Genomic DNA, 15,584 nt, shown 5'->3' on the forward strand with positions numbered 1-15,584 from the left:
ATTCATTGCTATTGTGGCCATTTTTAAAAGCGCATTTACCGGTTTTCATTTTACTTCAAAATGTTTTTTGCAAAATGTACACTTTTTTTTTTTTAAAATACATCTTGAAGGATCTGTAATGTGCCTTCTCTCATGTCAGAGGTCTTTAAGATTAGGGAATTTTGTAATTTCTTTGCATTAGCAAAGATTAAATTCTGGTAGCATTCTATTTATCTCTCCAAACAAGCAGGACAGTTTTAGAAAAATGTAATTGAAGTATAGTTTAAAATGAATCTGTACGTAAAAAAAAATAATTCCCCATGAGTATGCATATAACCATTGCCTTATTTTACTGGGTATCATAAATGTGCATTTTGAATGTTTATATGAAATGCCCCTATAAGTCATGCAGAACAATTTTCTTTTTCTGAAGGACACTGAAATGGGGTTAAATATATTAAAGTGTCAAAATATATTTAAGTGCATTTAGAACAAAATTATTACTAATATCTCTTGGAATGAATTATGGCCAAATTTGTCTTAATTTCTTGATATTATTTTGTCAACTCTTCCTTTCGTACAAGTAAGTGTTCTCTGGGTTTCTATTAGGTCGATTGGAATTTTATTATTTTTTAGTTAGGGGGACAAAGACTGATAGTCCATAGACTGGATTTTGATCTCATTGCTGCTGTCCAACAGCAGAACGCCTGGGGGCTTCCTCTTACAGTAATGAGCACAAGTACTGGTATCATTATTGCTATATTTAAACACCCATGGTTGGCAGAAATGTGCTAAAGTCTGGATATAACATCGTTAATCATGTTGTTGTCCCTGCCCAGGGCAACTGCTACTGAAAGGACACATTCACATGATGAGGAAGACAGCAGATTGGTGGTTGAGAGCTGAATGTCACTTTGCTGACCTAGAGAAAGAGGTTTAGGGTGTTGGCTATGTTTTCTAAAGAGTATCCAGCAGATTTCATCTTGTTTATTAACTTTCCACATTTTTTTAAATTACAGTTTTATGCTTATTATTATATCTCTTTTTAGTTTTCCTCACAGGAGAAAAAGCCAATTCAGTATTAAAACGCTACCCAAGAGCTAATGGACTTTTTGAAGAGATAAGGCAGGGCAATATTGAACGTGAATGCAAAGAAGAAGTCTGCACATTTGAAGAAGCAAGAGAAGCTTTTGAAAATAACGAAAAAACTGTAAGTATATCGGCAATCTTTTTTAAATGTTCACAGATTTGCCTACCTTTGTGATGTATATTTGAAACCTGCATTCCCAAATTGTGTGCACTGCTGTCATTTAAAAACTACCCTCCCAAAGAACTAACTCTGAACGGGGCCTCTAACTAAGCCACCCGACTCTGCGGGTCGGAGGTCTAGTTTCACTTCCCTGTGTGCTGGTCTGTCTTTGAGGGCTCCATTGCCATAGGACCCTGCTGAGTTGAGATCGATCATCTGAGCAAGGGGGAAGCATGATTTACACAAGGCTTTGTTCGGGAAAGTTATAGATACCATTATGACCATACCGTGCTTCATCTGGGAGAAAGTGCAGAGGAAGCTAACAGATAGTGATGCTGTTTTAAAATGTTTTACTCATTAGGTAGGTTTATTCCTAGGTATTTTATTCTTTCTGTTGCAATGGTAAATGGGAGTGTGTCCTTAATTTCTCTTTCAGATTGTTCATCATTAGTGTATAGGAATGCAAGAGATTTCTGTGCATTAATTTTGTATCCTGCTACTTTACCACATTCATTGATTAGCTCTAGTAGTTTTCTGGTAGCCTCTTTAGGATTCTCTATGTATAGTATCATGTCATCTGCAAACAGTGACACCTTTACTACTTCTTTTCCGATTTGGATTTCTTTTATTTCTTTTTCTTCTCTGATTGCTGTGGCTAAAACTTACAAAACTATGTTGAATAAAAGACCTGTATGCAGAAAACTATAAGACGCTAATGAAAGAAATTAAAAATGATACAAACAGATGGAGAGACATACCATGTTCTTGGATTGGAAAAATCAGTATTGTGAAATTGACTCTACTACCCAAAGCAATCTACAGATTCAGTGCAATCCCTATCAAACTACCAATGGCATTTTTCACAGAACTAGAACAAAAAAACTCACAATTTGTATGGAAACACAAAAGACCCCAAATACCCAAAGCAATCTTGAGAAAGAAAAATGGAGATGGAGGAATCAGGCTCCTGGACTTCACACTATACTATGAAGCTACAGTAATCAAGACAGTATGGTACTGGCACAAAAACAGAAATATAGATCAATGGAACAGGATAGAAAGCCCAGAGATAAACCCACGCACCTATGGTCAACTAACCTATGATGAAGGAGGCAAGGATATACAATGGAGAAAAGACAGCCTCTTCAATAAGTGGTGCTGGGAAAACTGGACAGCTACAGGTAGAAGAATGAAACTGGAACACTCCCTAACACGATACACGAAAATAAACTCTAAATGGATTAAAGACCTAAATGTAAGGCCAGACACCATAAAACTCTTAGAGGAAAACATAGGCAGAACACTCTATGACATAAATCACAGCAAGATCCTTTTTGACTCACCTCCTAGAGAAATGGAAATAAAAACAAAAATAAACAAATGGGACCTAATGAAACTTCAAAGCTTTTGCACAACAAAGGAAACCATAAACAAGACCAAAAGATTACCCTCAGAATGGGAGAAAATATTTGCAAAGGAAGCAACTGACAAAGGATTAATCTCCGAAATTTACAAGCAGCTCATGCAGCTCAATATTAAAACAACAAACAACCCACTCCAAAAAGGGGCAGAAGACCTAAATACACATTTCTCCAAAGGAGATATACAGATTGCCAACAAACACATGAAAGAATGTTCAACATCACTAATCATTAGAGAAATGCAAACCAAAACTACGATGAGGTATCACCTCACACCAGTCAGAATGGCCATCATCAAAAAATCTACAAAGAATTCATGCTGGAGAGGGTGTGGAGAAAAGGGAACCCTCTTGCACTGTTGGTGGATATGTAAATTGATACAGCCACTATGGAGAACAGTATGGAGCTTCCTTAAAAACTAAAAATAGAACTACCCTATGACCCAGCCACCCCATTACTGGGCATATACCCTGAGAAAACCATAACTCAAAAAGAGTCATGTACCACAATGTTCATTGCAGCTCTGTTTACAATAGCCAGGACATGGAAGCAACCTAAGTGTCCATCGACAGATGAATGGATAAAGAAGATGTGGCACATATATACAATGGAATATTACTCAGCCATGAAAAGAAACAAAATTGAGTTATTTGTAGTGAGGTGGATGGACCTAGAGTCTGTCGTACAGAGTGAAGTAAGTCAGAAAGAGAAAAACAAATACCGTATGCTAACACATATATATGGAATCTAAAAAAATTGGTTCTGAAGAACCTAGGAGCAGGACAGGAATAAAGATGCAGATGTAGAGAATGGACTTGAGGACTCAGGGAGGGGAAAGGGTAAGCTGGGACAAAGTGAGAGAGTGGCACTGACATATATACACTACCAAATGTAAAACAGATAGCTAGTGCGAAGCAGCCACATAGCACAGGGGGATCAGCTCACTGCTTTGTGACCACCTAGAGGGGTGGGAGGGAGGCACAAGAGGGAGGAGATATGGGGATAGATATGTGTATACCTATAGCTGATTCACTTTGTTATAAAGCAGAAACTAACACACCACTGTAAAGCAAGTATACTCCAATAAAGATGTTATAAAAAATAATAAAACGTTTTACTTCTACAAAAGAAGAGACATATCAGAACTCCCCTACCCACTCTGACAAGATACCTCTTCACCTCTCCTTACTCTAGACCAATTGCTATGCAAGGAGAACAGGGATGAGAAAGCACAAGGCAGTGGTATACATTCTCTGGAACTGCTTTATGGTAGGAAATGACATTACCAGTGGTTGCCATTATATAAAGATCCATTCCTGTACGCTAACAATGAAAATAACACTACATGCGAAACAAATGATGTTAGCTGTGATAAAGGGACATCAAATAATCTCAGGAGCAGTGGATGCAGAAGTTTTAAAGAAAGAGGATTTGTTCTCTTGTTAGGTAGAGAAGGATCCAGGGCGTAAGAGGAAGGAGTTCAAGGAGAGATTATCAGAGAGGCAGCATTGCTAGATTCCAGTGTGCACAGCAAAGGTAAAATCAGTTTATAAAGTGATAAGTTGTGAGCATCATGGCTTTTAAATCTTAAGTCCCACAGTTAAAAACAGGGAAAAGAATACATCACCCATGATGCCATTATGCAATCACAAAGCACTGTTGGCTTTTTAATTTCTTTCCAGCTTTTTTCTTCTGTATCTGCTTACTTCTTGCAGGGTTTTTTTTACACATTTTTTCTTCTTCTTAATATATGTTCATTGTAGAGAAATTGAAAATGTAGTAAAACATAAAATGAATAAAATCACTTGAATTCTTAGCACCATCAGTTTTATACTTTTGGTATTTATCATTCTAGCCTATTTTTAGTATAAATTTTTAATAAGAACAATAGGATTATCGTATAAATGGTGCTTTGTAGCATGCAGGTTTTAATAAAAAACTAGTTCATGTACTTAAATGGAACTTAGTTTTTGATATTGTGATTTTCCAAAAAATACAAATTTTAGATATTCTACCGTGGCTTTCATAATGCTAATGGCTTTTCATCCTGCTTTATCATTCTCCTTTAAAGGAATGGTAAGAACTTTAGTGGGAAGATACTTTGAGACTGTGTAAATATTCTGTTCTCCACCAAACTTCTACCTACTAGTTTTTGTGGGGTTTTTTTAGTGTGTAATCTTTTTATTGCATATAGAATTTTGAGCCTGAATTTCCCTTCTGAATCCAGAACATTATTAAAAACAAGCATATTTAAATGTCATTAGGCTTTTCTCCAGGTACTAGTATTTTTACAATCATCGAACAGCATTCTTAGTACTACATGAAGTATAATACTTTGAGATTGAACTATGGAATATGTCAGGACTTAAATAAACTTTGTAAATATACACTGGCTGTGGATCGTACACATTAGTCAGACATGATTTCTGCCCACCTTACACGGCATTTTGCTCTCACATACATTTCCCCTCTCAGCTAAGTTTAAGTTCAGATTATCATAGCAATATGTATAACGGGTTTATTAAAAGTCCTAAGATTTGTGAGATACAAGTAGAAATCAACTTTATTTTTCCTTTTCAGTAGAATTTCTCCTTCCACTCGTTCCTAGAGTTGATCTTGAGTGCAATCAGTCCACAGCTTTTTTATGTGTTGTTTCCCTTATTTTGTATTTTCAAATGAGTTCCAACCTTACCGTCTAGCTTTAATGTCTGCTGTTGATAGTTCTTGACTGAATCAATTAAATTCTAGTTTAATATAACGCTAAATGGTGAATTTCTGACTCAATCATTCTGTGTACGTTTGTTAGTTGGCATTCCACTATGGGCAGGAACTTTCCCTTTATCTATCTTTCATAGATCATTTTATTCAGTGAGTTATAATTCATTGCTGTCAGTGTTTTTTGTTTTTTGTTTTTTTTTTCCGGTATGCGGGCCTCTCAGTGTTGTGGCCTCTCCTGTTGCGGAGCACAGGCTCCGGACGCGCAGGCTCAGCGGCCATGGCTCACGGGCCCAGCTGCTCCGCGGCATGTGGGATCTTCCTGGACCGGGGCACGAACCCGTGTCCCCTGCATCGGCAGGCAGACTCTCAGCCACTGCGCCACCAGGGAAGCCCAACTGTCAGTGTTTTGATCAAAATGTCTCAAATTTGGTTAATGGAAGTTTCTTCAAACTGGCTTCTCTGTCTCTTTGACATGTCCCTATCAGTTTTTCTGGCACTTTTTTACTTTTTGGCCCAACAAGGTGTCCAGGATAATCTTGTACTTTCTCTGCCCCAGTCTTGGAATTGGCTGTTTCTCTGAGGAGCCTTTCTTACTTATAGTTAGGAATAATATTTAGAAACCAAGATCTGGGAGCTAGAGTGTTCTCATTGCTATCAGAGTATCATTGCTTCTGGGCCTTCCAGCAACAGAGGTAGGAAAATAATTACACACATGTATGCACATAAATGTGTGTATGTGCATGTGTGTGGTGTATGGACTTGCATATTCATCCTGCTGATCTCCGATTCCAATACCCCTCAGGGTTCTTCTTTGTTTTCCCCATTCTGTATTTGTAGGTGCGATGTAGATATTCTTTGTAGATATTCTTCCCTGACTTTCAGTAACATCAATATGTTAACTCATTTGCCCAGTTCTACAACACACATACAGTGGTTTCAGAATTTTAATACCCATATAGTAATAGAGAGGGGGAAAACATTTATATTCATCCATCCATCTATCCATTCTGGAAGTCACTCCTTATGTATTCACAGAGATTATCCTATTTTTAAAAATCTGTATAGTACTTCCTAGTAAGGATGTGTCACAGTTTATTCAACCAGTCTACTGTATTTAGGCATTAAGTAGTTTCCAGTATTTTTGCAATTACAGATAATGCTGTAGTAAATAATTTTGCATTATTGGAAGTGTATCTTCAGGGTAAATTCTTAGAAGTGGATTGCTCGTCAAGGATTGATGCATATGTACTTTTGTTAGATATTGCCAGAGTACCCTCTGTAAAGCTTGTACTATTTTACATTCCCACCAGATATTTGAGAGTGCCTATTTCCTCACAGTCTGACCAGCAGAGTGTATTTTAAAAGCGTTGACATTCTTTTCAATCTTTTGGGTGTGACGTGGTATCTTGGTGGTGTTTCAATTTACATTTCTCTTATGAGTGAAGTTGTGTATTTTGCCATGTGTTTATGGGCCATTTTTATATCTGTCTTGTGAATTGTCTTTGCCTTTTGCCCATTTTTGTATCAGATTTATGGTCTTTTTTCCCTGAATTTTTAATAAGTATATTAGAGATACTATAGCTTTTATTGGTGATATATTTCAAATATTTGCTTACAGTTGTCATTTATATTTTGACTTTGCTTATGGATTTTTATCATGCAGTTTTTTTTTCATTTTCATTGTAGCCATAAATTAAAGAAATATTTTATTAAATCCAGATTTTTAATCATAGTAGAAAACCATCCTCTTATGCCCTGGTTATAGAGGAATTCACCCAATCTCTTCTAACATATTTGAGTTTTTACATTTAGATCTCTGATTCACTTACAGTTTATTCTTGGGTGTGGTGTGAGTTATGGATCTGATTTGTTTTCACATAGCTATCCAGTTGTCCAAACACAATTTATTATGAAATCCTTCTTTGCCCCAGTGATTTAATTACCCTTATCATATCCCTAATTTCAGTATGTGCCTAGTCAATTTCAGGATTTTATATTCTTTTCCATTGGTCCATCCTTCTGCTCAAATGCCAGTGACACACTGTTTTATTTATAGAAGATTTTTAGTATACTTAGTATAAATTAGAACTAGTTCTCCTTATAAGCTCTTCTTTTTCAGTGTTTTGTGAGCTATTCTTACATGCCTATTTTTCCATATAAATTTTAGTATTAATTTTTCTAGCACAGAAGAAAATCATTTGTCAGTATTTTTATTGGGATTTCTTTCAGTTTGTAAATTAATTTAGGGAGAACTAACATCTTTAAGGTATTAAATCACCCTCTACAAGAAGAGATTTCTTTCTATTTGTTGAAATCAGTATTTCTCTCTTTCAGGAATGTTTTATTGTTTTCATCATATAAGTTTTGCACAGTTCTTAGGTTGGTTCCTAACTATTTCTTTGTTGCTACTGTACATGGGTTCTTTTCCATGATATATTCTAATTGGTTATTATTTGTGAATGTGTAAGCTACCGATTTTTTTAAACCTTATTGAGTTATAATTGACATACAATTAACCACACATATATAAAGTATACAACTTGGTAAGTTTTAACATATGCATACACCTATGAAACCATTACCACAGTCAAGATAGTGAACAGATTCATCATTCCCAAAAGGTCCTTCTTGCCCCATTGTAATTCCTCCTTCCCACCTCTCCCCATGATCAAGAGCACCCCAAGGCAATGATTCATCTGACTTCTGTCACTGTAGATTAGTTTATATTTTCTAGAGTTTTCTGTAAGTGAAATCATACATTATGCACTGTTTTGTCTGACTTCTTTTACTCTGCATGATTATGTTCAGATGTCCATAGTGCACATATCAATAGTTATTCATTTTTATTGCTGAGTAGTATATCATTATATGTATATGGACATTTGGGTTGTTTCCTGTGTGGGGTTATTACAAATGAAGCTGCTATGAACACTCATGTACTAGGTTATTGATTTTTTAAAATTAATAAACCATATATTTATTTTGACTTGAGTTCTGAGAAATCCTGTGGTCCAAGTTATACTTACAAGGATGCATTAGATTTTTAAAAACTTTTGAGATAATTATAGATTCTCAGAAAATTGCAAAGATAATACAGAGAGGTTCCATGTAGCCTCTACCCAGTTTCCCTCAGTCATTACATCTTACATAATTGTAGTACAGTATCAAAACCAGGAAACTGACATTGGTACAATCCGTGTGTATAGTTCTGTGCCATTTTATCACTTGTGTAGACTCCTGTAACCACCACTACAGTTAAGATGCAGAATTCTTTCATTTGTACAAAATCTCCCTTAATAGTCGCACCCCCCCACACCACCACCATCCCTAACCTGTGGTAATCACTAATCTGTTCCCCACCTCTGTAATTCTGTCATTGCAAGAATGTTATATAAATGGAATCATATATATGGAACCTTTTAATATTGCCTGTTTACACTCAACATAATGCTCTTGAGTTCACCTAAGTTGTGTGTGTATCAATAGTTCATTATTTTTTATTATCCATGGTATGGATGTATCACAGTTTGTTGAACCATTCACTCGTTGAGGGACATCTGGGTTTCCAGTTTGGGGCTATTTTACATAAAGCTGCTATGAATATTTGTGTACAGGTTTTTGTGTGAACATAAGTTTTTATTTCTCTGGGGTATAATTGTTGTATGCTAAGTATATGTATAGTTCTTTAGGATACTGACAGACTAAGTTGTCATTGTATAAATTACTGTTTTAAATTCCCACCAGCAGTGTTTGAGTGATCCAGTTTCTCTTCATACTTGCCAGCACTTGGTGCTGTTACTGTGTTTCCTTTTGTAGTCATTCTGATAGACGTGTAGTGATACCACATTGTGGTTTTAATTTCCATTTCCTTAATGGCCAGTAATGTTGAACATCTTTTCATATGCTTATTTTCCATTTATATATTCTCTTCTGTGAAATCTCCTTTCCCTTTTTTTTTTTTTTTGCTGTACGCGGGCCTCTCACTGTTGTGGCCTCTCCCGTTGCGGAGCACAGGCTCCGGACGCGCAGGCTCAGCAGCCATGGCTCACGGGCCCAGCCGCTCCGCGGCATGTGGGATCTTCCTGGACCGGGGCACGAACCCGTGTCCCCTGCATCGGCAGGCGGACTCTCAACCACTGCGCCACCAGGGAAGCCCCCTTTCCTGTCTTTTGGTTATTTTCTAATTGGATTGTTTTCTTGTATTTTTGAGTTTTGAGAGTTTTCTGTATATTCTAGATACAAATCCATTGTCAGGTATGTATTTTGTAGGCTATTGATTTTTATGTGTTAATCGTATACCTTACTACCTTACCGACCTCTTTTATTGCTTTCAAGGTGAATGATGATGTTTTTATTGCTTCCCTCTCTGGCCCTTATGCGTATCAGTGCTTCTCTGTATCCTTTCCTGCCCTCAGAGACAGGATGCTGCATTTCAGCAATCTTCGAAGCAAATAGAAGAAGAAACTCTTTCAGCAATTGCTCAAGCAATTCTCCGCCCTCTCCAGCATCACCTCTTCCTCTCTGTAGAATCATTCTCATTAGCCTACACACCTCTTAGGGAAAAAAACTCTCTTCACCCTACATCTCCCTTCAGCAATCAGCTCATTTCTTGAAACTCTGCTCTGTCTGTACTCACTCCCCTGGTGAGCTTTCCTAGTTTGTGGCTTGAAATGCTAATAGCTCCCAAATTTATATCCTGGAGGGTTACCTTGAACTGCAGACCTGGGTGACTAACTGCCTACTCAACATCTCCTCTTGGAATTGGATACATTTCTACGTAGACAAATTTGTGTCCCTTCCCTCCAAATCTGCTTCTGCCACAGCCTTTCTGATCTCAGTATGCAGTAGTAACGCATCCATCCATCTCTTTGCTAAGCCCCAAACCTTGTTGCCAAGGTTTGCATTATTGGAAGTATATCTTCAGGGTAAATTGATCAAAATGTCTCAAATTTGGTTAATGGAAGTTTCTTCAGACTGGCTTCTCTGTCTCTTTGACATGTCCCTATCAGTTTTTCTAGCACTTTTTTACTTTTTGGCCCAACAAGGTGTCCAGGATAATCTTGTACTTTCTCTACCCCAGTCTTGGAATTGGCTGTTTCTCTGAGGAGCCTTTCTTATTTTCCATTTATATATTCTCTTCTGTGAAATCTCCTTCCCTTTTTTTTTTTTTGCGGTACGCAGGCCTCTCACTGTTGTGGCCTCTCCCGTTGCGGAGCACAGGCTCCGGACGCGCAGGCTCAACGGCCATGGCTCACGGGCCCAGCCGCTCTTCTCCCTTTTTCATATCCTCACTCCATCTGCCAACAGTGTTGGTTCTAACATGAAAGTATATTCAGAATAGAGCCACCTCTCAGCCTCTCTACTTGTTACCACTTTACATCCAAGCCACCATCACTCTGTCACTCGTATGATTTCTTGGCCCCCTCCTCATAGGTCATTCTCAAAAGAGCAGGCTAGAGTGATCCTTTAAAGTGTCTTCTCTGTAACGGCTTCCTGTCTTCCTCAGTACACATCCAAGTGCTCAGAATCACCCACAAGGCACTAAACGATCAGTCCTCATCCCTTTCCCCTCCACACCTCCACTGTGGCTGCAGGTACTTCTTTATCTCATCTCCTATGACACATCACCCCTTAATCACTTTTCTGTGGATTCCTTGTGGCTCCTTAAACACACATAGCACATGTCCTGCCTCAGGGCTTTGGCACTTGCTCTTTCCTATTCCACATGGATGTTTCTGAGCTCCCTCATCACTCCCCGTTCACTTTCTCAGTGAGGAAGTATCCTACTTTAAATTGCAACCTCTTGACCCTTCTGGGAATTATTTTTCTTCTCAGCACTTACCACCATTTGACATCTATTTGTTGTATTTGTTTACTGGTGCTCTCCCCCCAGAACTGTTAGCTCTGTGACAGCAGTGTTTCTCTTCTGTTTTGTTCATAGCTGTGGTCTTTAGCATCTGAGACAGTGCTGGCACATAATGGGAATTAAATAAATATTTGATGAAGGAATGAACGAATGGATTGGCATGTTATGAAGTACATTTAATTCATAGAAGTAGTGATCGGAAACTTGTTCACAAGTTAGCTGATAGATGTGGACTTAATTTAAAACGTATTTTTTATTATGTTGGTGTTAGGTTTCTTTCCTTCTTTATGGTTTACGGCCTGTCATCTGAGTTTGCTTATGCCATTGAAACCATACCATTTACAGAAAGGTGTAATCAGGGGATTTTGGTCTAGTAAGTGTAATAGAAATGGTATTCTGATCCTTGATCTATTTCAGAACATCTATTTCAGAATATTGTTTGTTATTTGTTAAGAAGGATCTACTCTGTGTTAAGAAGCATTTGAATAACATAGTATTGTCTTTGAAGTTCACTTGATTAATCCAGGCAGTGAAGAAAATTATGACTTTTGACATTTGCTTTCTAGTCTTAGAGTACATACTAACTATCTTTTTGTTTACTAAAATTTATCACTCAGGACAGTTTTACTCATACTTAATTTTCATCATCCCCAAATCTGAACTGTGTGAAGTTAGAAGTATGCTTTCAGTAAAAATTCTTTTTTGGTAATTTCTTACCTAATTTGGAACATAAGTCTAATTATAAGATACAATAGAAGAAAATGTGTTATACCTCATGGTCCTCCTCTTCACCAATGTAGGAATTTGGTCAGATTTATTCGGATGTTATCTGCTGAGTGCCTACTGTATAACAGACACAGGACATACAACAGTGAATAAGCTGATCCTCCCTCCTGGCATTTGAGATCTGGGAGAAACAGCCTGTATACTCACATAAGCAGTACTTAACAGAATGCCCTGCACAAATCCTCTGCTTGGAAGATTACATGGACCTGATTTGGTGTCTCAGCTCCGCCACCTACTGACTGTATTGCTTTGTGCAAACATTTCACCTTTCTAGGCCTCAATTTCTGTACCTTTAAAAAAGGAGAAATTACACCCTCAGCATTATGTTTGGAGCTGTGCGCTTAGCTTAGTGCCTGGCACAGAGAACGCCTTTCATAAATATATTTTATTCTAATTTTTAGGTGCTGAATTATAATCACTTTATTTCAGAATCATTATTCGATCTCTACCATTGTTTTCTCTCTTTTCCTCTCTATAGGTCCCCCAGGGTACTTTGCATTTTGGAAGTTTTAATCTTGAACTAACATGAACCAAATAGTAGTAATTCTTTAAAACAACTATTTCAGAACTTTTCTTGACAAATTATTTCTAGTTTATTTGTGCTTGACTTTCCAAAATGGCTGTCCTCAAACTTGAAGAGTGCATTAAGAATCGGCTTGGTTGCTTCTCGAAACTGCACAGTCCCCCTCAATGCCCAGATCTGGGTCTCTCATACTATACCACAGCAAAAGAAATCAGGACTCTTTGGGGGAAATGGCTGATTCGAGGGCTGGAGCAGGGAGAATACAAGATGAGCTGAAGTGTACTGTAGTAACAGAAAGTAAGGAAGTACTCAAAGAGCAAATGAGAGCATGTCCAAGAGGCACAGGAGCCAATCTGAAGGAGTTCTCAACGGCCAAAGGCAGAACTATTTGAATAACAAATAAGTGATGTAGTATTGGATTATAACCTAAAGCATATAATAAATGCTTGAGTCCATAATGATATAAATAAATGAATAAATAGGTGAGAGAGACAAATCTACAGTACACAAGAATTCCAAACTGTGTATGTAAATACCCCCCTCTCCAGGAGGCGGAGCTTAATTCTCTGCCTCTCTTGAGGGTTGCTTGGCCTTAATGATCTGCTTCCAAAGATTAGAGTACGGAAAGTGGAGGGAAATACCTTACTTCTCCACTTACTTTGCCAGTGGAGAAAGCTGGCAAACCACTACCTTGACAGGGTGATCAAAGTTAGCATAACCAGTGATAAGTCATGTATAGCATGTTATGAGAAGGGACTTCACCTCTGTGATATTTTCCCCCCAAAGCAATAACCCCAATGGAATTATGAGAAAATTACCAAAGACATCCAAATTGAGATATATTCTACAAAATACTGACCCCTCAAAACTGTCAAGGTCATGAAAAAGAAGAAAAGACTGAGAAACTGTCACAGAACAGATGAGACTAAAGATATATGACGATTAAGTGCAATGTGGATTGGATTCTGGAACAAAAAGGTCATTAGTGGGAAAACCAGTGAAATCCAAATCCATTGTTAATAATAATGGACCAATATTAGTTAATTAATTATAACAAATGTGCCATCCTAATGTAAGATGCTAACATGAGGGGATACTGGGTAAGGGGTACAGAGGGATGCTCTGTACTATCTTTGCGATTTTGCTGTAAATCTAAAATTACTCCAAAACAAGAAAAAAAATTATTTTAAGAATGCACAGTCCAGGGTCCACAGGTCTCCATAGGACCAGGGAATCTGCTTTAATGAGCAGTCCTGGGGATTCTAATGTAGGTGATCAGCCGATTACATTTTGTTAGATTGTAAAGCAAATGGTTTAACTAAAACCGCTTAGTTGGAATACTCAAAAAGCTTTGCAGCGGGTAGTATTTGTGGGGGTGCGGACGATTGTCCTGTCTGGGGCTGTCCCATGCCCTGTGCACTCCATGCTCCACTCCTCCCCCAAGCTGTGTCTGCAATTTAGAAACTGGGTCCAAGGATTTTAGTCTAAGTCCAGCTATTCCTTTTTGGATAATACCTCTCATTCCAAAGTGTTGCCTTAAATTTGTCTTGTGTGGAAATTATTAAAAGAGAAATTGAAGAAAGAGATATGCAGTGCCCCTTCATACTAGGATATGCTACAAAAGCTACATAGGGGATCTCTGAATTCAGAGCCCACGGCAGGACGTACGTAGCATGTAGACATTTTTGGGTGAAGATGGTGATTAACAAGAAGTGCTCAGTGTCTGAGGTATTTAACAGTTGGTCACTAGTTCCCTGGAGATTACTCGTCACACCTGCAGGCAGAAACTTGGATTCTTTGACATTGTTAGGGGAACTCCTATTTCACTTAGCTTCTCATGATCCACTGATGGCCCTTGAGCTACTGATTCAGAGCTTTGCCCTTTGAGAGCTGAGGGAATTTAGGAAGGTAGAGAATCGAGTCTGGGCATAGACATATAGGGGCCAAACAGGGGGCATCAGTGTGGCTGTCTCCCAGTCATACTCTATGCATTTCCGTCCAAATATTTCCACACCTTCCCTGGACCCATCCCAGACCCTCTTGGAGGAGCCAAATATGAAGTTCCCTTTTAGCCACAAGGGGTATTTCCTGGGGCTCCCATGGGCTTTGTCACTGTTTCTTTTCTTTTTTTTTTTTTTTTTTTTTTGTGCGATACGCGGGCCTCTTACTGTTGTGGCCTCTCCCGTTGTGGAGCACAGGCTCCGGACGCACAGGCTCAGCGGCCATGGCTCACGGGCCCAGCTGCTCCGCGGCATTTGGGATCTCTTGAGAGTAAGTTAAACTGGACCAAAGTCTGTTATTTTGTGGAATTGGTATTCTGAGCTACCAGAAAGATCGGGAAGGTCTGACAGCATGTTGTCCATTATATGATCATTTAAGGTAAGTTTTTATTGATTATATTGTCGATGTTGTTTTTAAATTTGTGGTGAATTTTATTCTCTGGCAGTTGGGCCCTTTTGTAGATTATAAATCCTATGTAGTTTCAGTTATTCTTTTCAGGTTATGGTAGTAACTTAATTTGGAGGGTTTCAGCCTGCATATTAACAAAGCAGTGGACTTGCTCCAGTGTGGGTCTCTCCTGCCCATGCCAGCAGTCTGTTAACCTTGACCTGAAGTTACCTCAGCACGTTTCCTGTCTTAATGCCAGTTAATCTTTTTACAGACCTCCCCTCAGAGACTGGGTACTGGTGGGGCTGAGGGGTCCATTTTTTTTGTCATTTGTAGAATCATCTGTACCATAGATTTAATATAACTCTGCGTATCTTAGGCAGCAATGTCCAGTTAGTGATGCCCTGTTTAACCTCCAAATATGCTGCTATTTACCCCCTGATTACCCTCAAGACACATGTGGAATTTCAGAGCTCATCAATACTCATTAGAATTAGTTTGCCCAGAAGGAGTTCTCCTAGTAGAGCTGGTAGAAATTCAAGGGTTCCATGGGAATATCACACCAGAGTTTAAGGTCACATAAGTGATGAATCAGGTGTCTGAAAAGACCCTGCCTTGCATGACCACTCTAGTTTGACAGTGTAGACTCTTATT

At 38.3% G+C, this 15,584-nt stretch overlaps 1 protein-coding gene across 3 annotated transcripts in view; it reads left to right on the forward strand.

Moving 5' to 3' along the window:
• PRRG1 (proline rich and Gla domain 1) overlaps positions 1 to 15,584 on the forward strand; it is a 255,606-nt gene that overhangs the window by 209,931 nt on the left and 30,091 nt on the right. For all 3 annotated transcript variants that reach the window (XM_079910184.1, XM_079910183.1, XM_079910185.1), the window contains one exon: positions 1,029 to 1,189. In XM_079910184.1, the coding sequence (XP_079766310.1) occupies positions 1,029 to 1,189 (161 nt within the window). The remainder of the gene's footprint in view (positions 1 to 1,028; positions 1,190 to 15,584) is intronic.

This window comes from Stenella coeruleoalba (assembly GCF_951394435.1).
Source record: "Stenella coeruleoalba genome assembly, chromosome: X".
Taxonomy (NCBI): Eukaryota; Metazoa; Chordata; class Mammalia; order Artiodactyla; family Delphinidae; genus Stenella; species Stenella coeruleoalba.